The sequence below is a fragment of the Leptodactylus fuscus genome, chromosome 7 (genome assembly GCF_031893055.1).
Source record: "Leptodactylus fuscus isolate aLepFus1 chromosome 7, aLepFus1.hap2, whole genome shotgun sequence".
NCBI classification, from domain to species: domain Eukaryota; kingdom Metazoa; phylum Chordata; class Amphibia; order Anura; family Leptodactylidae; genus Leptodactylus; species Leptodactylus fuscus.
Window position 1 is genome coordinate 25582670 of NC_134271.1, and position 26632 is coordinate 25609301.

At 45.1% G+C, this 26632-nt stretch overlaps 2 protein-coding genes across 3 annotated transcripts; one reads left to right on the plus strand and one right to left on the minus strand.

The window, feature by feature from the left end:
- Positions 1-219: 219 nt before the first annotated feature.
- On the minus strand, positions 220-11878 carry ZFPL1 (zinc finger protein like 1). Of its 2 annotated transcripts, none has more exons than XM_075281427.1 (8): positions 11646-11878; positions 6898-7013; positions 5537-5648; positions 4518-4711; positions 4331-4406; positions 4092-4238; positions 2310-2442; positions 220-1470 (listed from the first exon to the last, which is right to left on the minus strand). In XM_075281427.1, exons 2-8 carry the CDS (start codon positions 6997-6999, stop codon positions 1284-1286), a joined length of 951 nt encoding a protein of 316 aa, XP_075137528.1. In that variant the 5' UTR covers positions 7000-7013; positions 11646-11878; the 3' UTR covers positions 220-1283. The 2 variants fall into 2 exon arrangements, with proteins under 2 accessions (XP_075137528.1, XP_075137527.1); XM_075281426.1 differs by having other exon boundaries at positions 221-1470; positions 2310-2433; positions 4068-4238.
- A 117-nt stretch (positions 11879-11995) lies between these two features.
- Positions 11996-20218, plus strand: CDCA5 (cell division cycle associated 5). The gene is made up of 7 exons (XM_075280501.1): positions 11996-12304; positions 14729-14799; positions 16311-16373; positions 17335-17451; positions 17570-17608; positions 18094-18582; positions 20133-20218. The coding sequence occupies exons 1-7, from the start codon at positions 12247-12249 to the stop codon at positions 20211-20213; spliced, it is 918 nt and encodes a 305-aa protein (XP_075136602.1). The 5' UTR covers positions 11996-12246; the 3' UTR covers positions 20214-20218.
- Positions 20219-26632: the final 6414 nt, after the last annotated feature.

The window sequence follows — 26632 nt, forward strand, 5'->3', positions numbered from 1 at the left end:
TCATATTCAGCCTCTGCTTCCGGCGGTGGCTTGTAACTTCTAAGGCCTAGGGCAGAGCAGACTGCGCATGCCCACAGGCCACAAGAAAATGGCTGCTTGAACAGTATTGGAAGCGGCCATTTTCTCGTGGCCTGTGGGCATGCGCAGTCTGCTCTGCCAAAGGCCCGAGGCCTTAGAAGTTAGAAGCCACCGCCGGAAAAAGAGGCTGAAGATGACGCTGCTGAAGAAGAGGAGGCGGCACTGGAGAGAGTTCTCTCGCAGCATTGAGTACACCCCCAGTGCTGTATAAGCGATGGGGCCCGCCCCCAGTGCTGAGAGAGAGCTCATTAGCATACCGACAAGAACTGGGATTGTAGGTGAACGGCGGCGCGGAGAAGACGACGAAAGGTAGGAGACGAATAGCCTTTTTTAAGGCTATTCTGACGTGGTACTTAGAAAAAATCATGTCTGAGTGATAAGATCCCTTTAATTTCTGTTAACCCATTCTGAGTCTAAAGAAAAAACCCAACAACTCCGACATCTCCTTTAAGTCAACAGACCTGCATAAAACTTATCACAACGCACCCGGAAACCAACAATCTGTCATAAATAAGTATGTGAACCCATGTCTATTAGTGATCCTTTATAATGCTGTAGTGTCTGTTAGTCTCGCTAACACAAATAATATCTAACTAAGGAAATATGAAGCCTAAAAAAGTAAGAAAAAAACCCCAAACACTGTTCTTATCCAATCCATCTTGCAGCACTGGCTCCTTCTGGTTCCTTTCAGGGTATAAGTATGAACCAGAGACATGAGAAAATATTACAAGATATTCACTAAGAAAACCCCTCCTGTACAGAGAACGTCACATCCAGTCCTACTTGTAGATTAGGTTATTATTGTTGCAAATCTCCAAATGTGAAATTTCCACAATACACAGAAAATGATTATTAAATTAAACCAAGGAGCAAAGAATACAGGTCGTACACAAGACTTCTATGATGTCTGACGTGGTACATTGTGTGTCGTCGTGCCATCTGCAAAGGCACAAAAGGATCCCACCGCTCATGGACCAGCTAATGCCTCCAATCTCCAAGTCTGTTTTCTAGGTAGAAGACACTACCGCCATGTCCTCCTTAGCAGAAAGGCCATAAGGGCACAGTGTAAAGATGTTCAGAGACTCAAGGCCAATCCAGCAAATAAGATCACCAATGCTCTTCTCCACCAGGGACTCCATATATCTAATTTGTGGAGGGGACAAGGTTCATTTCTTTCTTCTTCCCCTGGAATGCTACAGCGAGATCTACTCCTGACCAATTCGGATGTGAGGGTTGAACAGGGGGTTAAGGTTCGGGTCATTGTCAGCTGACGCTCTGCCGTATTTTGACATGAGTAGAATGAGAGTTACAAAGCCCAGTATACCAATAATAAGAACAACCAGGAACCGCTGTTTGGTGGACACCGGCCGTGACTTTGATCCAGTGCGATTGCTGCAATGAAATAGAAGGGGTCATTATTCGCCGGGTCAATCACATGGAACATAGTGATGTGTCTAGGACAATCCAGGACAATGTTACTTTGTCCTTAGAAGACACAATGCAAGTAACATACAGATTTGGGGCGGGTTCACATCTGCGCCCCGGTCTCCGCTTTCAGGTTTCCGTCTTCTGCCCGAGAAACTGGACAGGAGACTCATTCATTTGAATGGCTTTGCAAAGTGACCGCCCTTGAGCGTTTTGTGGTCGCCGCAGCAAAACAGGTTGTTTTTTAACTGGACACAAAGTCGGACATGCAGGACTTTGTGTCCGGTAAAAAAAAAACAACACCGGTTTTGCCGCGGAGAGCAGAAGACGCTCACGGGCAGACACTGACTGTCGGGTTTCAGTCTCCTGTCGGCAGAAGACGGAAACCTGAAAGCGGAGACCGGGCGCAGATGTGAACCCGTCCTTAACTGTACTGGATTGCTTGTGTGTTGAGGATTTTTTTCTTTCTATAGATGTAGCAGAGCCCTGCCAAGAATTCTGGGAAAGGAATATGCAAATAAGACCTTCTTGACCAAAAGAGGAACTTGCACTAGAACCACCTTCTAGGAGGTAGCTCCCTACAGATCCCTCCCTACATGACGTTCAATACAACCTAGTGGCATAATCTGGGAACAATAATCAAGGCAGAAGATCTCCTCCATAAGGAAGAGCAGTTTTGGGGTTATTGCCCATCATCAGTGTGGCGCAAGTGACTGGCTGGCTGTGTCGGGCAGCAGATAAGGGAACCCCTTTATAGCTAAAACATTGTTCAAGGTAGTATCCAATGGCATATGCAAGCAACTTACCGGAGAATCCGTGCCAACCAACTTAAAGTGGGTCTCCTCCTGTATTTGTCATCATCAAAGTCAATCACGGTGTCTTGTGAGGCAGCAACGTCTCGAGTGTCATAAATCTTTCTAGAGGTTGAGCCTACAGAAGGTAAAAATAAATCCTGTTACTCCATTTAAAGGAATTCACCAGCCCCCAAAACGCTCACCCAAAAGCTGCAGCCTCTTTAGCCAGCTGATCTGTGAGGGTCCTGGGTGTCAAACCTTCACTGATCACATATTGATGACATAATATGTAGGAAGCAGAAAACGCCTCAACTTTAAAGAGGACCTTTCACCGATTTGGGCACAGGCAGTTCTATATACTGCTGGTAAGCTGACAGTGCGCTGAATTCATCGCACTGTTGGCTCTCTCGATCTGTGCCCCGGGTAAAGCGCTATTGGTCCCGGTACCGTAGCGCTTTACAGTCAGAAGGGCATTTCTGACAGTCTCTCAGGAATGTCCTTGTTCACAGCAGCGCCTATAGCGCTGTACAGCGTGAGCGGGGAGGAACGCCCCCTCCCCTCCTGATAATACTCGTCTATGGACGAGCACTGTGAGCAGAGGGAGGAGGCGTTCCTCCCCGCTCACACTCTACAGCACGATAGGTGCTGCTGTGAACAAGGACATTCCTGACTGACTGTCAGAAACGCCCTTCTGACTGTAAAGCGCTACGGTACCGGGACCGATAGCGCTTTACCTGGGGCACAGACCGGGAAAGACGATAGTGCGCTGAATTCAGCGCACTGTCAGCTTTCCAGCAGTATATAGAACTGCCTGTGCCCAATCTGATGAAAAGTCCTCTTTAACTTGATTTTGCCACGGCTAACCCCCCCCCCACAAAGTCTATAAGACTGATGGAAACAGCCACGTAAGTACAACATTAGGGCCGTGTTATGTAAAGTGTCGGTATTTTAGCTTAATATTAAAACTGCACTACTCCTATCTCCTGTCACTGAATGAACCAAACATAGGTCATCCTAGACTTCTATGGAGATCTAAGTTTGGTTTATGTAAACCAGTGAAAGTCACCGAGACATGGCCATAATACTGAAGATACTCGGCAGCCACTTCATGTCTGTACCCATAGGCTGGGGTAACACAGTCACACAACATAAGATGTCCTGTTACTATACTGTGCCAAATGATAGTGAATGGGGTTACACTGCAATGTGTTTGGAAAGTCAGCAGAAATCTAATGCTACTGAATTAAAGCACGACTGCATTCACTATCATTCACGGCGACTTTTGTGTGGTCAAAAGCTGCCATGTGCTATTGGTAATCGGATCATCCTAGCCTTCTGTGCTATTTCATCATGTACCGCCATCATTCTACATAGCAATCTAGCACTGCCAATCCAGACGTTACTTACACTTTATAATGTAACATCATGCAGCCATGGCCCACTTATACTCTTGCCTCAGTAGGCTATTGCTGCGTGGCAACTGAATATTAAAGAGACTTTACCATGAAAGACACTTATTCCCCCATTCAAAGAATAGGGTCCGATTCCAGGGGTCGGACCGGTCCAAGAGCCCCATAGCAGTGAATGGAGTGCAGGTCGTGGAACGCCCTTGTTTCATTCACGTGATAGGAGGCATGCAATGGTGGACATGTGGTCCCCTGTTCTCTTAATCACTGGGGGTCTCAGCCTTCAGGTCAGACACTCAGCGATCTGACACTTCAAAAAAGTGTCTTTAACAGCAAAATCCCATTAAGGTAAACATATCCATACCTGCATTGATAGTAACACTATCAGCTCCGCCATCTCCAATCATCACAGCGTGGTCTTTTGCCATGCCACCAGATAAGCCATGCTGAGCCGTGGAGGTAGGTGCAGAACTGTACAGATACCCGGACTGCTGTGGTATCTCCGAGCTGTCCGACATATGGTCAGAAGAGGTGGCTGCAAGGGAAGCAAATACAGGCAAGAGTCACTACTGAAACTCACAACATTATCTGGATTATATTTAAGATTATAGGTTATAAAACACTCACAATTGACAACTGACCAGTCCCTGTAATCTGTGACATCATGATCTGCGACCTCCTCGACAGCTGCAGGCTCTTCAATCTATCAACAAAAATATATATAAATGTCTATCTGCATAAAATACATATCAAGGTAATAAGACAGTGGAAGAAGGTCAAGTACAAAGACAATTCCTTCTTAGCGGTAACTCACCAAAGGGAGGCCCAGCCCGGCCCGAGCCCAGTTCACTGTAGAGAGCTTCTCTCGTAGGGTGGAGGCCACTGGGCTGACGAGATTGCTAGGGGGAAAGATGGGCCCTTGACAGCTTGGACATTGGTACCCGGCAGGCGCCGTGTTTGGTGGTAGCTGTGCAGCCAGGTCATTCAAACAAGACCAATGGAATAAATCTGAAGAAAAACCATAAAACAGAAGAGAATCTTAAACTTTGTAGAAAGGGATCTTCGTTTTTTTTTTTTTAATATTAAAGTGGTTATGATATTGATGATCGGTTATTTGGAGAGGATACAGCAGTTGGACAAATGCTGGGGTCTCTTCACTGCTTAACAAACACAGTGCCGTACCTTGTCTTGTGGCTGGGCTGGGTATTGCAGCTCAGTGCCATTTATTTGAATGGGAATTAGCTTCAAACATCTGATTTTGGGGGCTGCCAGTTATCATATAGCCACCAATTCTAAGGTCATATCATCAAATGAGCTCTATCGGAGGTCCTACCTCCCTCTGCGGTCAGGCTGTATAATCAACATCAGGCTAAGCGAAGATCACGCCGCACAGAGAACTAAATGATCCTGAAGTCTTTCTATTTCTTCTTAGTCGCTATGACTCCTCTTATTTTCTATCTGCTATGAGCTTGTATGTTTTATTTCTTGAACTATATTACTGTGTTATCTATGCTGCTGCAACATGGTGGGACTATTAAAGGAATATCTTATCTTATCATCAGCATGTCAATTATCAAAGCAATAATTGACATGCTGGGGCTTAAAAGCGTTATTGGTTTCTATGACTGCTGGCTTGCAAAACGTAGCAGCGAGCGTACGTACTGCAGTGCTGCCCCAGTATCAGCCATCTGCAGAGATCCCGGGTGCCGGACCCCCACAGAAACCAAAGAACCTCTTTAAACCAAAGAATGTGGATGAATTCCTGCCCAAAGAGCTGACAATTTATTTATAACTAAAGTTATCATTTCATACAAGGAATATAGCATCTCCTACCGTAACATACAAGGCGAGCAGTCTCTTTAGAAGACAACAGAGTGTTACACAGACGACAGTTCGGGTTGTAGTCGCTGTCCTGAAGCCACTGTAGGTACGACTGAACAATGCACTGGAACAGACAACACAAATATATCGCTTTAAATGCTTATTACCACAGATTTCGTTATTAAGGTATATTTTTGGCATTGCATTGTACCTTGGAATGAAAGACATTTTTCTAACAGGTCTTTGTTAAATATTTTCAGCTGTTTTCACATAGGGCGGGTTCACATCTGCACCCAGTGTCCGGTTTGCGCAAACCGGTGGGTTTCCGTCTTCTGCCCCAAGATACTGGACAGGAGACGGAAACCCAGCGGTCAGTTTTCAAACCCATTCACTTGAATGGGTTTGCAATGTAACCACCTGTGTGCGTTTTCTACCTGTCCAAAGCGAAACCGTTTTTTTTTTTTAACTGGTCACAAAGTCCTGCATATCCAACAAAAAAAAACAAAACAGTTTGGCTGTGGAGAGGCAGAACACGCACACGGGTGATCACTTTGCAAACCCATTCAAGTGAATGGGTTTGAAAACTGACCGCCGGGTTTCCGTCTCCTGTCCAGTGTCTCGAGCAGAAGACGGAAACCCGTCGGATTGGCTAAAGCGGAGATTGGGCGCAGATGTGAACCGCCCATACACTGCAGGCTGCTCCATCTTGCTCAATATGGAATTTGTCAGAGCTGTCCAATGCCTTGTTATGTGGCCCTTGCTCTGCCCTCCTGGGGGCTCTTACAATCTCATTTAGTGTTCATCCACATACCAGAATGCAATAGCTGCGTACTAGCGGACTCTACACGGTCCCGTAGGTTTTAATGGATCTATTCATACAACTGCTGTTTTAATAGTCTGTGTGAACGATCTGATTTCACGGATCCTCAATAGACTCAGGTCTATGAGAGATCTGTGAAAACGAATTACCCTTGGGTGTAAACTTGGTTATGAAAAAAGGACTTTTTCAAGGTCCACTATCATGTCAAGTTTTTGTAAGGTCCCTGGCTGTCATAGTAAAGCAACAGCACCTGTGATCACAATGCAGGGGTACAATGGGGTCATGATATGTGGGACACTGAACTTAGATGCTATAGTTATTATGTACCACTGTATCTAAGGGGTTAAACCATTGGAGACTACCTATATTGGTATCTGATCTGTGACCCCCATGCCTAATATTAGGACTGTAGGGTTTATATCACTAATCTCCATCTGAAGGCGACACATTGAATAAAGTTCTTTAAAGGACGGCTATAAATATAATATATGGAAGGGGTTAAGAGGGGACAGTCATAATCTCAGAATTTGCACAGTAACAATACGATCCTCACCTTTGGATGATTGGCCACCAGACAATGTTCACAGACATTTACACGATGCTCAAAGCAGAACAGATTGGTCACTTTCCTCTTGGGACACTTGCAGAGACCCATGATGGCAGACGCTCCTGTCAGAGAGATGGGCAGAAAATGTGTATCAAAAAGTTATTCAATTTATTATTATTATTAAACAGGTCCCCCAACAATATGCTGATCACATCGTGACAGGGACTCAGGGGTTAAACCAGCAACGATCAGACATTTATGAGTAATCCACAAGACATGTCCAAGGAGGGAATAGCCCTTTAAATACTATATTAACACTCTCCAATATATAGTATCAGATTCACTCCCTTTAAGGCGAGTGATTGTAAATGGGCCTAATGTGTGTAATCCACGATAAGGGATCCAGATTATTGCCCTAGCGGAAACCTATAGGCCCGTAGGTTATATTTATTTACGTATATAGCGCCAACATAATCCACGGCGCTGTCATCACTCACTGTCCTAGGTAGGCCTCACAATCTCCTCCATGTGTCTACAAAGTTTTGTCAAGTTTTTGATGACATTTTCTTTTCTATAGAAAAAAAAAACCTAATTGGGCCGCACTACTGGTCTTAGCTAAGAAGCTAGCATTGAGAATTGCCCAAAACTAACGCACATGAGCCGAGCTCCAGGGATGGGGGTGTAGCGGCAGCTCTCAGGGTCTTCTAGTTTAACTTTGAAGAAGACCAGTCAGGTCCGTGTAAGTAAATAAGTGTCATCCTATAGTATTCCTCAAAGGGGCGTGTTCCTGTACTCTGCCACTGGCAGCACCGATTAGACAATGTCAGACTGTCTAGGGACACGCCCCCAACTGGTAACACCTAGTTGTCAATTTACTCATAAATTTTAAAAAGGGATATTAATATTGCTGTTTTTCATTCTGCTTACTTTCAGTGGATAAAAATCAGTCCGTGGTCATGTGATATACAGTCTGTGGTCATGTGATATACAGTCCCTGGTCATGTGCTATACAGTCCATGGTCATGTGACAGACACGGCCATGATGCTAAGCAGTGAGGAACGCCCCCCAGTGCTCATCTATGGACGAGCACTATCATGAGGGGAGAGAGGCGTTCCTCACTGCTCTCAGTACAGTGCTATAGACGCTGCTGTGAGGAAGGGCGTTCCTGACTGACTGACACAATTGCCCTTCTGACAGTGAAGAGCTACGGTACCGGCACCGATAGCTCTTCACCGGGGTCCCAGAAAGGGAAAGCCGACAGTGCGCTGAATTCAGAGCTCCGTCGGCTTTCTAGCGGTGCATTACACCGCATGTGCCCCAAATGGTGAAATGTTCTCTTTAACATCCACTTACAGCTTTGGCTTTAAAAACACAGAAAAGATAAAAACAACATGTGGCCTTGGCTTAAAGTTTTTTTTTTTTTTTTTTTTTTTTTGGGGGGGGGGTTATATATTGATGACCTATTCTTAGGTTGGTTTTATCCATATGTGATCGATGAGAGTATGAAGGAAAATGATTGCATAATTTCTAGGATAGGATAGGACGGATGGTGTGTTACTTTAGGTGTACGCCATGCTACGTTCCCACCTTCTTATTTTTACCTTTACATGTGGCGGATTTATTTATCACTGTCACTGACATACTGTATGCAAAACTGTGACACAGGACTGCAAGATCTGTAATGGCATAAACCTACGGCTAACAAAGAGTGAGGCTGGTCTGACACGACCGTATTGAATGTACGGTCCGCAAGTTGCTGATCGGCAACATAGACTCCGCAGACGTCCGTGTCCTGCCACACTCGCCCATAGTGTTCTATGGGCGAGTCCGTGCAGTGCCACAATTCACGGCCATTACGGACATGTCCTATAAATTGCGGACCACGGTTGCGGCCCGGCCACACCACGGATAAAATATCCGGTGGTGTAAGAGGCCGCATTGAATACAATGTGTCCACAATTGAAAATTCTCAATTGTGGACCATTTGCGGACTTACATTACGGCCGTGTAAGACCAGCCTAAAGGAATGATGAATAGGAGATTTACAGATTATTTACATCACTAAATTACAGGCCTGTCAACTAGGGTGACAGCAGAAATGATTCAGCAATGCCTGGACACACCTATAGGTGGTGCCGATGGAGAGAAGCGGCATCACCTATGTTATAGCGCCGCATTTCACACTCACTGATACCAATTGTAACAAATCAGATTCCATCTCTCGCTTATTCTTTCAGAGCAGGTGCAAAAATGAAAAAAGTGACGTCACTGTTATATAGATTCAGAATTTTGTAACAGTATTTTTGAGCCAAAATCATAAGTGGGTTGCGATCTTGTATGAGGTGCTTGCTACAAGGATGGATTTGCACAAAAATTTCTTGATGTGTTTTTTTTTTTTTTTTAATGACCCATGGTGCATTTTAGAAGCCGAACCTGCGACTCCTTCACTAATGTTTAGTTAATGGAGTTTTATTGGGCGGCCGAGAGTGTCACGAAACAGATCAATATTCTTGTGAATGGCACACTAGGGGGTCACAATACAAATCCATTCACCGACATCAGCGAAGGAGTTGGAGGACAACGTGGCAATCTTTGGTCGTACAAAGCGATTCGTTGGCAAAGTCAAAGTCTAGTCTTAGTAACCCAAATAGGTCACCTGAAAACCCTGATTTTGTTAAAAAAAAAAAAAAAAAACAAAAAAAAAACCTTGCGACTTTTTATGTCTTGTACACCAGAAAACAAAACATATAATAAATCCAACCCAATATACAGTCCTATGAAAAAGTTTGGGCACCCCTATTAATCTTAATCATTTTTAGTTCTAAATATTTTGGTATTTGCAACAGCCATTTCAGTTTGATATATCTAATAACTGATGGACACAGTAATATTTCAGGATTGAAATGAGGTTTATTGTACTAACAGAAAATGTGCAATATGCATTAAACCAAAATTTGACCGGTGCAAAAGTATGGGCACCCTTATTTTATTGATTTGAATTCCCCTAACTACTTTTTACTGACTTACTGAAGCACAAAATTGGTTTTGTAACCTCAGTGAGCTTTGAACTTCATAGCCAGATGTATCCAATCATGAGAAAAGGTATTTAAGGTGGCCAATTGCAAGTTGATCTCCTATTTGAATCTCCTCTGAAGAGTGGCATCATGGGCTACTCAAAACAACTCTCAAATGATCTGAAAACAAAGATTGTTCAACATAGTTGTTCAGGGGAAGGATACAAAAAGTTGTCTCAGAGATTTAACCTGTCAGTTTCCACTGTGAGGAACATAGTAAGGAAATGGAAGACCACAGGGACAGTTCTTGTTAAGCCCAGAAGTGGCAGGCCAAGAAAAATATCAGAAAGGCAGAGAAGAAGAATGGTGAGAAGAGTCAAGGACAATCCACAGACCACCTCCAAAGAGCTGCAGCATCATCACCTTCCTATTAATTCATTGAGAGGTTTGGGAGGAATTCACCTGTAGATCAGGCAGGTTGCTTATCAAAAAACTTATTAAACCTATAAGGATCATCTATAATGCTAGGAGTCCCTGCACACCGTCCTATAGTGATTACATTATAGGACAGTATGTTATAGGGAGCAGATAACTATTATGTTAGGAGTCCCTGCACACTGTCCTGTAGTTATTACATTACAGAACAGTATGTTATACGGAGCAAATAACTATTATTTTAGGAGTCCCTCTATCTGAACACTGTTCAGGCTGGGAAATCCGGCACTCACACAGACCACATCATGTGAACCAAGGCTTAGGCATCACCACGTGTAGTTTAGTCCATAGATCTTATTGTTCAGAACAACAGACTGAAAAACTAAGAGAATAAAGTATGTGGCCGGTGCACATTCAGTCTGCGTCCATCGCCACCGACTGTAACGTTAAACAAAGCTTTCTGCCATCTTGTTTATTTTTTCAAAGGAAGATAAAATCTCGCGCACAGAACATTATCTTGTATTGAAAAAATAAACTAACTTCTATCTAGCTTTCATCATGTTATGACATTTCAGTCAATGAAGACGGCTCGTTCATGCCACAATCCTGCCCGTATAGGGGTAGCGGCACGCTATGTACCCGGATGTGGCTACAGGAAAATCCAATCCCTGGGCGCCGCTGCTTGCACGTTGATGGAAGTGAAACTTTGATTATTCTCGGCTGGATATTACTTGGGCCTGGATTATTCTAGGCTGGATATTACTTGGGCCTGGATTATTCTAGGCTGGATATTACTTGGGCCTGGATTATTCTAGGCTGGATATTACTTGGGCCTGGATTATTCTAGGCTGGATATTACTTGGGCCTGGATTATTCTAGGCTGGATATAACTCGGGCCCGGATTATTCTAGGCTGGATATAACTCGGGCCCGGATTATTCTAGGCTGGATATAACTCGGGCCCGGATTATTCTAGGCTGGATATAACTCAGGCCCGGATTATTTCCACCTGGTTATCACTTGGGCCCATTCACATTATAGAATCAGGCACAGGGACAGGTTTACCTATAATTCCTCCTCATTTTCTGCCATCTGAACCTCCATAGTGTCACCACCCACACTGGGCAATGACTGGGGGCATACATCACCCATATGTCACCTGTCAGTCATGTCACTGATGCAGACAATAGCCTGCCCCTCCCCCAGCCTGAAATGGCTGATAACAGAGAGCAGCAGACACACACTGTGTATATATCTGGTGTAGCTATAATCCCCCAGCCCCACATACAGGACTCTCAGACATACCTCACACTGCCAGGGTCACTCCCGCCCCACTTCCGTGTTGTCCTCGCCCTCCGTTTCTCCTCCGTATTACAGTACACGCGTCCTCTTCTCTCCTCTGCCCATTACACCCTACACACACTTCCTCTCACCCCGGGATATTTTCCCTATTCCCCTCAGTCTGACTGGTATCTGCCACGTCTCTTCCTGGTGACAGTGACAGCCTCAGTCTCAGGGCGCAGCATCCTCCTCGTCACTTCCTCCCCAAGCAATATGGCGCTGGACGAGATGTCACGACGTCACTTCCTGTTCCTGGAGCAGAGCGGGCGCGGGACGTTTGAACCATTTTCTACGACCTGGTCGGCGGAGAGGTTTTGTGTGATCGCTGTGTGATCGGATTTATCTCTAGGTAGTCGTCCGATCCGTGAGAGACGATATATATTAGGGTTCGTGGGAGCGAAAGAAGCCGAGTCCTGGGCGAGGTGTGCGGCGGTGCGTTATGTAATCTTGTATGGACCTTGTTTACACCGGGCGGTAATACATAAGCGTCCATTGTACCCTGCAGCAGCCCTTACGACGTCACACAGCGCAGAAGAAGGACAAGCCGAGATCTGGAGCCTCCGCCATGTCTGATCGGAAGAAAAGGGGCAGCAGCCGAGGCATGGTCACCTGGGGCAAAGACAGTAAGTGCCCCCTACCCACCAACCTACCCCTCATAGACATACACGGGGCATCTAGTGCTCAGACTATTACATGGACGACCTGGGATCCCTCATATATTGTAATATATATATATATATATATATATATATATATATATATATATATATATATATATATACATACATACATGTTCTATGGGCTGTCAGGGATTGTGGTGTTAAAAATTAAGATGTCCCCAAATCCAATTAGTTCACATCAACCACCTTCTATATTCCTGTTCGAACCATCCCAGTGACTTCTACCTAACCCGCAATGATGAGGTCATGTGATTCTGGTTATGTTGGAACTACAATGGCGTCCAATCTGCGGTCTTCGTGATTAACGGGAGTAGCTGAGAACTCCAATTTGGTTGAGAGGATGGTGCCCTCTATCAAATCAGACAGGCTTCATTGGCACGTCCAAATAGATATTTGCCATTGCCAAAGCTAGTAAAGTGTGTGGGGGGAGTGATGGGGGTGGGGTGGTTGATTTGGGGTATAACAGTCCATGGAGTCTCATCTTCCTCTTAGTTGGTGACCGCTATATGGGGAGGTGGTTTGGGGTATAACAGTCCATGGAGTCTCATCTTCCTCTGGTTTGGTGACAGCTGGACACGTATTGGGCAGCGATCTCCACAGTGGCCTCTTCTTCTATCAGTAGGATGTAGAGTTTCCTCTTCTCGTCTGCAGATATGATGTCTGGGATGTGGGCAGAGAGTCTTTGGTAGAAGACGGCCCTCACAGCTGAGTATTTGGTGCAGTGTAGCAGGAAATGGGTCTCTTCTTCTAGGGCCCCCTGGTCACAGTGCTGGCACAGTCTGTTCTCCCGTGGCTTGTACGTCTGCCTGTGTCGCCCCGTCTCCATCTCCAGGTTGTGGGCGCTTAGTCTGTACCGGCTCAGGGTCTGTCTGTGTTTGGTATAGTTATATAACATTAGCTGGGGCGACCTGTGTCCAATATTAGCCGGGATGTAATACCCGTCCCAGCACCTGGGCAGAATAACAATGTATGAAGATGTCACATCACAAAGCATCAGCTGACATAAGGTTGAGGACTGTTGTGGGGACATGGAGGACACGCCGGTGGGTGGAGGTGACAGCAGGTGATGGTACTTTATGATGTCATAGCCCTTTGATGTACAGACCAAATTCTTGTGAATTCCTAATTATTTTCATTCGGACTCATCATGGACGAAACGGAACTGCTATTACATTCTGGGGATTCCTCAGAGTATAATAATCGGAGTCCCTAGGGAGTGTTACTCACTTCTCCTGAGTTTTGGCACAACTCCCTGCTGTCTTTGGCCTGTGATTGGGTCTCAGAAGTCACATGGGTGACGCAACGTAACCTGCTGAGCCCTAATCTCTGACCCCAGAAGAGCTGAAAAGAACAAGGAACGGCACCGTCACCCACACAAACAGAGTAACCTTGTTTTCCATGTTTGCTCGCCTCCCCTGGGCCTCTGTTATACTCTGGGGGCTGAAGTTCCGATTTGGACGAGTTTGGTCTAAATAAAACCGCAGGTAGAGACTGGCAAATATTGAAATAACCGACCTGAACAAAATCAGAATACATGGACCAAGATCCAAGGTTGTGCAAAGTCTAAGTATAAACAAACCAGGGTCTCAAGTGAGCTTGTGTAGAAGCAAATGGTGACGGGAGGAGCGGTTGTGGTATACAGGAGAATATATAGTGTACACATATGGCAGTGTGGTGTTTGGTCTACCGGGACATTTACACTATGGTAGCACCAAGACTTCATGGCCGCCAAATCGTCACTTTGGGCTGATGCCAGTATTGGTAAAAAGAGGAAGAATTCGGAAAATGTATTAGAATTAGAAGGGTGTATTCACATCCATGTACTTTAAAGAGGAGCTTTCATGTCCTCATGACAGTGCGGTTTTATATACTAGAACTGAATTCAGTGCACTGTTGGCTTTCCCAGTATCTGGCCTGGTGGTGGAGATATCGGTGCTGTTAGTTTCGGCGCCAATCTCTCCCCACTGTCAGAAGGGCGTTCCTCACAGCTCAGCGTCATCACTGGACGGTAAGGAAAGCCCCCTCTGATAGTACAAGGCTGTGTTATGTTAGGGTACTGTTGGGGGGCTTTCTTCACAGCCCAGCATCACAGATGACTATAATACTGTGAGTCCAGTACCCGGAGAAATTATGTTGGGAAAATGAAGGATCGAGTTTACTCCACTCCATTCACCTAACAGAGCATGCATGTGTATGAGGGAGTCAGGAGGGAGTAGCTGTCGACTGTACAAGTATTTATATCCAGTCTTACTATGAGAGTCTTCCTTTTTCTTTACAGTAATGGTAAATTATATCGCCATATCTAATAGGCTTCAACAAATTGTCACCTTATGTCTTATATTGACACTTCTTCTTTTGACCCTGCAGGTATCGCTTCTCCACCTGCCAGAAGATCCCAGAGAAATTCTTCATCTTTCAACAAGTCTTCAGACACCCCGGTATGTTTAAAGAGGACCTTTCATGGTTTGGGGCACAGGCAGTTCTATATACTGCTGGAAAGCCAACAGTGCACTGAATTCAGCCCCTCTGTGCCCCGGGTAAAGAGCTTTCGGTTCCGGTACTTTAGCTTTTTACAGTCAGAAGGGTGTTCTTGACAGTCAGTCAGGTACGTCCTTCTTCACAGCAGCGCTTATAGCACTGTACAGTGTGAGCGAGGAGGAACGCCCCCTCCCCTCCTGATAATACTCGTCTATGGACGAGCACTGTGAGCAGAGGGAGGGGGCGTTCCTCCCCACTCATACAGTACAGCGCGATAGGTGCTGCTGAGGAGAAAGACGTTCCTCATTGACTGTCAGGAACGCCCTTCTGACTGTGAAGAGCCACGGTACCGGGACCGATAGCGCTTTACCCGGGGCACAGATCGAGAAAGCTGACAGTGCGCTGAATTCAGCGCACTGTCAGCTTTCCAGCAGTATATAGAACTGCCTGTGCCCAAATCCATGAAAGGTCCTCTTTAAAGCAATAGCAAGTTCCTTTTTTGGATATGAGTTTCTTGGCTATTTTCTTGATGAAGTTGTCACATCAGGGACAGTCCCTTCTAAGATGTGTCAGATAAATGCCTGGGTCTCGCTCCCAAAATTATGACCAGCTAGGGCATTTTCTATGCAGCAGAAGTTTGGTATTACATGACATCCATTCAAGTTAAAGGGGATGTTCTGGTATTGAAATATCGATGACCTATCCTTAGGGAAGGTCATCAGTATTAGTTCAGCACCCAGAACCCCCACCGATCAGCACAGTGCTGTACTTTGTGTAGTGGTTGTGCTTGGTAATTCAACTCAACCCTACTCACTTGTATGGGACTGAGCTGCAAATATGTGACATCACTGGTGGGCGAAGAGGAAACAACATTCAACTGAAAGCTGCTGATCGGTCGGGGTTTCTTATATCCCCACCAATCAGATATTGATGGCCTATCTTCAGCCTTTCAGTATTTAAAGAGGTTTTCCGTGCAAAAAATGTATTTTTTTTAAATAGGCTGGGCGAGGTGGGGGAAAAAAATCATATTAGTCTGTCCCTGGTGCTCCGGTGTCACCCTATCGCCGTCTAGTCCTGCTGCTCAATGTCGTCTTGAAATGAAACTCCTTCTGCTGAAGCCGCAGTCACATGACCATTGAGGCCAACTAGTGGCCTTCAGTAGGGGACCCAAGACATCACAGGTAGTGACATCATGTGTCCTTCATTGAGGCCACTGATTGGCCTCTGTGGTCATGTGCGGCAGGGACTTCTGTCAGAAGACAACAATGGAGCGGCAGGATCAGACTGTGTCGGGAACCCCACTGTCACATCCATTCTAGCGTATCTAAATAGAAGATCTCTTTATAAGACCAAGCTCTTTATTGTGAATAAAATTTAGGCTTTGTTCACATTTCCAATCTATTTTTCTGTCTTAGTTGGTGACTAGGATCGCTCCCGTTTCCTTTCATGTATCACATGCTCTTTATTTCAGATGCCTGCAGCGGTAATGAAACGATCCGTCACGGCAAAGAAAATCCTGCCTCGTAAAACACTGGTAAGTTTCAACTCAGGTCTTCAGAATTGTGCAAATCTAAAGCGCCTTCTAACACACATTGGGGGAAATTTGTGATTTTTATTTTGTGTTGAAGATTTTGCTGCAATTTTTAACCAAATCCAAGAGCGGCTTGGATCTCATACAATTTTAACACTATTATTCAGGTTTCGTCTAATCCTGGATAAACTCTTTATAGATTGCGTCCACCTGCAACCATTTATCATACCTTGCATGTCCGTTTTCCGGCATACAAGGCAAGAAACGGTTACGTAAATCGCACTACCTTAGATTTATAATCATTTACTCTAGAAAACTGGTGTAAATGATGTCTGAAATCTATGCCGCCTATGAATGGGGGCTGTGTCTGACTTATAAGAAGGTACGGTCCATCCACCAGTGCAGGAGATATGAAGCCCAACGTCGAAAGGCCAATCTTACTAAATCTACCCCCTTGTTTTCTAAAATTGAGAAAAGAAAAAAAACAAAAACATTTCTGTAGATTTGTTCCCAAAGCTCTTACGTATAGCTTAGCCTTCAGCTGAGTGCCTCTGTCCCTTTCCACCAACAATCGGAGGGGTCTTGGTGCCTGGACCCCCTTGGATCACAAAGGCTAGGCCTGCTGAAAGCCAATAGGTCTGATCCTTCTTTCTCCGAATCTGTCACTGGGGGAGAGTTGCGCTTTCTCAAGATTGGTCTGCCAATGTCTATGACAATAACAGGTTTGGCACAGAGTAGTATAATGGATGGTCAGCTTTAGTGGATCATTGGGAATTGTCTAACCAAAGGTTCCCGTTTGTGCACGGATCTGTGCCCGCCTGTTGAATCTTTCAGGGTTCTGGTTCACTAAGTTACTGGTGGATTTCCAAGCTCTGGTTGGCTGTGAGTCCCACACTTTTGTAACTTTGAATCTATCTATCTATCTCCTATCCATCCATCCAGTAGCGTTGTCTTTATTTTACAGGCTGCGCTTGTCTCTGCTGAATCTAAGCCAAATGCTACACAGACGGTAGAACCCAGTCCTTGCTCCAGTTCACCCCATCCTAACACTGTACCGGCAGCATCACAATCCACCCCAAAAGTGAGTATTTCAGCCACAGCAAAAATACTGCATTACATGAAATGATGTAAAATCCATATACTAAGAGATTAGTTGGTCAAGTACCTGGTTAAGTTAACAAAATGTCTTACCATTTCAGGTTTCGAGTGTCACAGAAGCTCCTAGGAGAAGTTCAAGGGTGAGCGCTATTATACACAACTTCCCAGTGTAGTTGGTTGGGATAAGAATAACTAGTACACCTTACTCCGCTGCAGCAATTCATAGCTTATAGTAGCATATACTGCTTTTTGTCTATACTTCTACCTTATATAAGAGCCAATTCATTAAGACCTGTATACTATATATGTATACTGTATGCAGTGTACGGCTCAGTAAACACAGTATGGATGACACATGGATTCGTGGTTTACACCGACTCGTACATTGAAATGAATGAGTAGAGCCACAAATTCGGACAGGTATAGGACGCGCTCCATATATTGCGGCTCTTCAGGACATACAGTGGCAAAAACTACGGCCCATAGAAATGTATGTGACCATACTTTATCTGCAATTGCAGATAAAAACTACGGTCTTGTGCTTGAGGCCTCATTAGATTCGTCTTTGATGTAATCCTCACCTAGACATTTTGCTTCACTATAAATACATGTTATTCCTTTACAGATTACACCAAAGGCAGAGAAAGAAAATACAGCACTCGACAAGTCCCAAGATATGGCTAAAAGCGTGCCAGACCAATCCACAACCTCCAAAATAGACATCCTATCTCCGATCCCTCTGAATATCCCTCAGTCACCCACCTACGATGACCGACATAAAGCGATGTCTCAGAAAGTGCGGCGCTCCTATAGCAGATTGGAGATGTCCATGAACAGCAGCTCCTTCCTCTATAGTCCCACCAGGAACACGGAGTCATCCGACACTTCTACCCCAAACTTTACATCCAAATCGGGGAGGAGGTCACTTTTTGGGTTTGATAAACTTCTGAGCTCGGAAGAGGAAGTTGAGAACAAGAAAGTCGATAAGAAAACGAAACAGACATTTAATGAAAGCTCATCCACGAGGGCGACGGTAGAAGAGCCGGATCTCAACATCCCTGGGGTGGCGCTAGCCAAGCAGAAAAGGAGGAAACGTAAAGTTCCACAGATTGAGGTGCGTAGAGGAACAGCGGACGGATTCTTATGTAAAGTACGAATCTGTAAACCCGTCATGTGTATGAGGTCTACGGGCCCACTCATGTGGGCGATCTGCAAGGTTTTACTATCCAAGGGCTAAGAAGGGAAATTGTTTGTGCCATTGTTACTTTTCCTATTTTACAATTTTAGTGATACCAAATTTGTTTGTTTTTAAGCTTTTTCTGCTTAGAGAACCTTTCATGTCCTAATGATTGTGCTGTTTTATATTCCACTAGAAAGCCGACAGTGCAATGAATTTAGCACATTGTCGGCTTTACCGGTATGTGTCCCGGTGTACCGGTATCAGTGCCGTTAATTTCAGCACCGGTATCTCCCCACTGTCAGAAGGGCAAGTCTTGCAGCCTAGCATCTAGAGATGAGCGAGTACTGTTCAGATCAGCCGATCCGAACAGCACGCTCCATAGAAATGAATGGATGCACCTGGTACTTCCGCTTTGACGTCGGCCGGCCGCTTAACCCCCCGCGTGCCGGCTACGTCCATTCATTTCTATGCGAGCGTGCTGTTTGGATCGGCTGATCCGAACAGTACTCGCTCATCTCTACTAGCATCATCACTGGACTGTTCTCTAACATAGCCCTGTACGGTCAGAGGAGACGTTTCTTACCACCCAGCAATAACGCTGAGCTGTGAGGAATACCCCCTTCCCCAGTGTAAGTCTATGGATGAGTACAATCGGGGGGGGGGGGGGGGGAGAGGCATTCCCTAAAGCTCTGCGATGATGCTAGGCTGCCAGACCCGCCCTTCTGACAGTGGGGAGATATCGGTGCTGAAATTAATGGCACAATGTCTCCACCACCTAGGCACATATCGAGAACGCTGACAGTGCATTGAATTCAGCGCCTTGTTGGCTTTGTAGTGGTATGTAATACTGTACATTCATTTAATAAATAAAAACTTAAGGGTAATTTTTTCCTTGTGGTACATATATACGGAGAATGTAACCTAATGTACCATGTGGAACAAATCTGCTCTTGTACTTCAGCGTAGTGTATACATATGAGGTGTCATCTTCACTCACAGCAACCAGGAGAGGTGCCATAGGCAGCAATCCATTATTGGACTGAGCTTTGTGTAGCTCAGTGTGCGATCAATGATGGTGCCTGCAGCACATTACACTGCTGGTATACATTACTATTCCGCACTCAGACTTTGGTGTTGTCATATTATTTCATTGTACAGTAGCATCTTCAGTGTGCCATAAATGACTAGACCATCATGCATTTATACAATAAGGGTGTTGCGGCCATTTTGAATAAACACACGCACACTTGGTACTACTTGGTCCCACGACTGTTTCTACTTGGCAGGGGATGTCACGTTCTTTGTTGACCTGCCATCACTGGACCATGAAGTTGAGACAATTGGGATACCGAAGTGGAGAATGATGTTTTTTTTTATCTTTATACAGAATTGGTCACATGATATACGGCAACAAATGACAAATTGATATTGGTAGATGATGCTTTATAAAATTATACCGCACACTCATCTTTTTCTGTTTTAAGGTATCGGCTCTGGATGAATGGGCGGCAGCCATGAATGCACAATTCGAAGAAGCCGAGAAATTCGACCTCTTTGTGGAGTGACAGAACCGCGCCACATTGGACTCTGCTTGTATATAGACTTCTCGTAGAACCTAAAGACATGTTCTTATATTTACTTGTCACGTCTTGTGTGGATTTTTTGTATATATACATTTCTGTTCCATATTTTATGGTGGCAGGTTTCTATAGTGTTATATTTGTGTATAGATATGAGAGTTCTGTTGCAGCTATGTTTTTAGAGGATAATGGCGCAGCCTGTGTTCACGTGGCCAGTTTTCCGGTTATGGCTATGGCGGACCAGATTATCATCATTGTCCGGTTCATTTATACCGAAACTGATCCCAAGACTATAATGTACTTTGAGCCCATAAGCCAGTGCTGTCACTAAGGTGACCCATCCGTAAAATCATGACGTGAGTGGAAATGTATTTGTCAGTACACCTATAGATGTAGCAGAGTCCTGTGTGTAACTTCTGCCAATACATAGTATTAGGGAACGTTACATCCTGTTATACCTATAGATGGGGAGATTCTCATACCAAACAACCTTGGGTCAATGGCCAAAAAAAAGTAAGAAATTCCTAAAATATACAATATTATTTTTTACGGAGAAAATTGGGAAAAATAATAAAAAAAAAAATTAGATTTTTAAGTAAAAATAAATCAGGTTCTTTATGTACAGAAATGATACTTTTCGTACATTGCTCCGGGTCTAAGTTATGACAATGTGTATCCAAATGAATAACACAGCACTTACTGGAAAGTAGAATAAAACGTCTCTGCTGTTGTACAAGGGCATTTGTCATGACGGTTTTACTAAATCTATCGAATCCACATGAAAAAATAAAATAATTCAGGCCTATCTTGTCTTAGGTCACAACGCGTCTCAAAGCCATCACATGTAATGAAAGTGAGGGCGCAATGACTGTCGCAGGGTTGCATGAATCCATCAGGTTCTTTCACTGTAGCTCAGCCATTGAGACATGGACATGTTGACTTGTGAGACGCAATGCAATAAGATTTATTTTTATTACGCACCATGAAGGTCGTGAACGCCTAAATCTTTGGCCGCTCATCAAGGTCAAAGTTGCTTCTTGAAAAAAAACAAATACCAAGTGGCACATAGTGTGATATTGTGAAATGTACCCAACTTTCCAAGATAGGGAATCGTAGTTAAAGGGATCCTTTCATTAAAAGTAAATTTTTGTCCCCAACACATAGGAATAGCCTTAAGAAAGGCTATTCTTCTCCTACCTTTAGATGTCTTCTCCAGGTCACCATTCGATATATAATCCGGTTTTTGTCGGTATGCAAATGAGTTCTCTAGCAGCACTGGGGGCGTCCCCAATGCTGTGAGAGAAATCTCCAGCGCCACCTCCATCTTCTTCAAGAACGGCCTCTTTAAGCGTATTTTCCCGGCGGTGGGCTCAAACTTCTAGGCCTCGGGCAAAACCGACTGCGCGTGCCTGCCGACCACAAGAAAATAGCCGCTTACAATACTGTGTAAGTGGCCATTTTCTTCTGGCCGCGAGCATGCACAGTCGGCTTTGCCTGAGGCCTAGAAGTTTGAAGCCACCGCCAGAAGAAGACTCGTAAAGAGGCCATTCTTGAAGAAGATGGAGGTGGCGCTGGAGATTTTTCTCGCAGCATTGGGGACGCCCCCAGTGCTGCTAGAGAACTCATTTGCATACCGACAAAAACTGGATTATATATGGAACGGCGGCCCGGAGAAGACATCTAAAGGTTGAAGAAGAATAGCCTTTCTTAAGGCTATTCCTACATGGTAGGGACAAAAAAATTACTTTTAATGGTAGGATCCCTTTAAATGTTGGTGACCTCTCACCTTTGCTGGTGTTGAGTGATGTCACAACATCCATACCAACTTCTAAACTCCTCAGGTGAGGGTGGCAGCAGAAGACCATACGTCTAGATGTCCTAGGCGTCACAGGATAGAAAGGGACAACGTAGGAAGGTATATTCTCAAATAGGTACTCTGCGCACCTCCAATTTTAGGGTTATAAGAACATTTATTTGGATAATATACAGGATACGGCAGTGTGTTTTGTATATTCTCTCAATAAACGTCCTGACCCTAAAATTACAAGTGCACAGAATACCTTTTCAGATATATACCCTCCTACGCTGTTTCCTTGTAAAGTTGCCATGTAGCCCTGCCTCTGTAACACTTCCTAAAATCTTAATATAATTTATTTTTTAAATCAAACTCTGTTAAACTTATTTTTAAATGAATTTTTGATGAGGTTTTAAAAAATGTGTCCATGTTATCTATATTAAAAAAAAAAAATCCTAATAATCCTGCAGTCCTGACACTGGCCACTAGGCCATGTAATAGCTCAGAATTCCTGGGTTTTATGTTACAATAAAATGTTTATCCTAAAAATGTGATTTAAACAATAGGACATTCCCTTTAAGAACTATATTGTCTCTGCTGTTGGCCTTCACAGGGTCCTGTTGGTATAAGATAGTAGAAGTGCAGTTATTTGGAAGCTGACACCATCGTAAACCAGTATAGGTCTCCGTTTTGCAGGTTTCTGTTTTCTGTCGGCAGAAGACGGAAACCTGGCATTCAGTGTCCGCCGGTGAGCGCCTTCTGCTCTCCGCGGCAAAACAATTATTTTTTAACCGGACACAAAGTTCTGCATGTCCGACTTTGTGTCCGGTTAGAAAAAATGGTTTTGCCTCAGAGACCAGAAGACGCTCACAGGCGAACACTTTTGCAAACCCATTCACATGTCCAGTTTCTGGGGCAGGAAACGGAAACACCTGCAAAACGGAGATCAGGCGCTGGTATGAACCCGCCCATAGTGGTGTGAACGATATTTAGAAGAGCTGGTGTTGGACCGGTATATACAGCCAACGTAACTACCATATGTCTCAAGCCAGATATGTTAGTCTGAAGGGACACAAAGACTGAGACCTATATAAAATGTTCTTGTAATGCAGGAGCTCGGCCATGTTCCCCTGATCGGCTGCAAAACAACTGGCTAGAGTAGGAGAGGAGGAAAAATAAGCCCCATCCTGTTTGGAGTCCAGCCCAAGACATTAGTCCTACGTTCACATGACCGAATATCTGTGTGTGCTCCAGATTTACAGGCCTAAATGGTGTGTTGGGAGAGGGACAAAAAAAAACAAAACCTGTGTGTTGTCCCTTAGGCCAGTTGCAGAGGGCCGTGCTGTGGGGTCAGTGTGCTATCCATGTATTTCACAGAGAGCACACTGACCAATTATTTTCTATGGGTCTGTACACATGACCGTGGATTTTGCGTTCTTGTGTGTGGACCTACAGTCCAGGCCACATTAGATAGTACAGGTCCTATTCCTGTCTATCCTGCGGCTCTTGCTTTCGTGGCTCCTATTCATTTAATGAGAGGAGCCGCATAAGTGCGGCATATGGTGACATCCCCGTGTCCCCCTGTGTGCAGCCCATGCTTTTAAATGGCCTTAGACTGACAATTATTGAGGCCTCAGTATCATAGTCCAAAACGCCCCTTTAAATTGCACTTGTTCTAAATAATAAAACTTACTTGTGCTCATTGACATGGATGTATAGAGATGTATACCGTATAGAGATATATACAGCACAGACTGCCAGTTATGTTTTCGGCTTTAGATCCTTTATATTCTAGTCTGGTTCCATTAGATGATGTTCTGCTAGGTGGTCAGATGGTTTGATGGCGCCCCCTCCATATCACAGCTATTGCTTTTATATACAGATATATGGGTTTAGCGGTCAATGACTTCTGACTTCTTCAGCACTTGGGTTTTTCAGCAGTTTTAATACATTATATATTCTTTTCCTTTAGTACATTAAGCCATATAACATGAAATGTGTCTTCATCCCTTGATACCGGTAACATTACATTAAGATCTGTATTTGCGATGTCTTGTTCTTTGGTGTATACAATACAAATGTGGCGCACTGAAATGTCCTTGTCCTGTATTTTTCTGTATAAATCACTAGCGCATGTGACTATATCAAACATTGTTAAGGGGTGTCACGGAGCAAAGGTATACGTCTTCCTCCGGATGGTCTTTTGAATCAACAGGGACGCAAGAGGTCGGGAGACAACAGCAATTTATTGTAATCCACAAAGTTAGTAGCCGGCGGCGGTCACATCAACCGTAATAACAATAAGTCCACAGAAGTCACAATCCAATGATAGCTTTGGCTCCTTGGTCCTGTAACTAAATCCTGGCTCTCTGCAGAGCTGTGCACAGGCCGGCTAACACATACTAACTCCAGCTACAACTATATACTAAGACTGTTACACCTATATCTGTGGGTGGGAAGGGCTGAGTCACAGATCCTTCCCCCCTCACCTATACCAAGGAGAGCAGACTCCCTGTCTACTATGGACAATGCACCATCCAACATCTTCTTGGAGACACCGATCAGATTATCTCCACCCATTGTCCTCACTAGTTAGAGGTATTTGCATACAATGTGCTAACACACTAGACCCTAATCAGCCAACTACACATTGATGTATATAACAGGTTAGAGAATACATTCCACACCAAATATATATTACACATGGCCTATAGTATAGACTCTAACCATCCCGTGACAACCCCTCCCCCTCTCAAAACATGTGCATGACACAATTGGCCTACACAGGTAAATTGGGGAATGCACATCAGTCTCTATAGCTCATATGTCCTCCTGCCGGGATAACCCATCTGCGTTCTGGTGTTGGTTCCCTCGGCGGTACTGAATGGTAAAGTTGTAGAGTTGAAAAAGTTTCTGGCAGAAAATCCGGTGGATCCATGTTGGCTTCTCTCTGAGCTTGGCTTCGGGTCACTGCTCCCACAAAGTGGCACTGTAGATTTCCAACATCGTTGCCTAACAGAACATCGGCCGGCAGCCCGCTCATCACACCAATTGTGCATCGTTTTGGTCCATAACCATAGTCGAGTTCCACGGTAGCTTTAGGAATACGTTTCCGAGTACCTCCTGCCAACTCGATAGAAAGGCCAGGGCCCTCCTCTAGGGCCTCGGGTCGAACCACTCGGGGGTCCGCTACCGTTAGGAAAGCTCCCGAGTCCCGGAATCCAACAACTGTTCGGCCATCCAGTAGGACCTCCTGCAAGTGCTTCCGCTGAAGGTTTGCGGGATGTGTGGCGGAAGGCTGAATCCCATAGACCCCTGGAGGTGGAACAGATGGGTCATTCATGGGGTCATCTGGAAATGGGGCCAAACTTTCAGTCCTAGGGGTGGTTCCCAGGTAGTGAATAGGCCGGGATGCCACGGTGGCCCGTGCCCCCATGTTAACAGGGCAACTAGCTTGCAAATGTCCAGGCCGCCCGCACCCAAAACATCTGCGCTCTAGCATTCTTCCAGTAGGTCGTTGTCTAGGGACAGGGTTGTTCATAGCTGGAGGCCGATGGGCTGGGGCAGGGGTAGAGGGGGAATTGTAATCCTGAGGCCGGGAACGAAAGGTGGGTGGCTGGATGAAGGGTGTCTGGCGGACTGTGGTAGTTTTCCGCTCCTCTGCAAACAACCTCTTCCACTGCGGCTTGATGGTCAGGCCCTCATCTGCAAGGGAAGCAGCTTGCTCCACTGTGGCTGGGTTCCATTCCAGCACCCACTCACGGATCTCAGCGGGGCACTGGGAAAAGAACTGTTCCTTAAGTATGACTTGGAGGATCTTATCGACTGTGACAGCCTCCTCTCCTTCTAGCCAGCGCTTGCATGCTTGCTTCAACTTGTGGGCGAACATGTGGAAGGAGCTTCCCCCATTGTAAGACAAAGAGCGGAACTGAACTCGGTAGGTCTCTGGAGTGACTGCATAATACTTCTGCACCGCTCTTTTAATGGCCTCATAGTCCCGCTGATCACTAGGGTCCATGGCTCTGAGAGCTTTCGCAGCCCCATCTCGTAGGTGCCCCACCAGATACCGGACCCAATCCTTCTCTGGGACTTCCATCAGGCGGAACTGGTGTTCGAAGTCCTGAAAATATCCATCAACATCCCCAGCCGCTTCATCAAAGGTCTTGAAGTGTTTATGGGAGACATATGGTGGTTCTCTCACTGTTGGGCTGGGGGTCGACGTTTGATTATAATTCCGCGTAGTTATCTCAGCCATTCGCATTTCATGCGCCATTCTTTCCTTTTCATGCGCCATTCTCTGTTCCTCCTTCTCCGTTTCCTGAGCCCTCTGTAATGCTCTACTCCTTTGCTCTGCAGTTGCTCCTAGCCCCAGCACTGCCAATTCCTCCTCATACAAAACAACCCATCTGCTCTTTTGGGTCTGTACCTGCCACTCCTGTATCTCTCCAGTCTCCTGGGGGCAGCCCTCCTCATGGTCGCTTTGCAGGGTCATCTCCTCCAGTGCCTCGATCAGTTGCTCTTTCGTTCTTCCCTGGTAACTCAGGTTTAGTTCCCGGGCCCTTACTTGTAGACTTGCCATAGTCCAGTTCCTGTATTCTGAGGTTGTGGC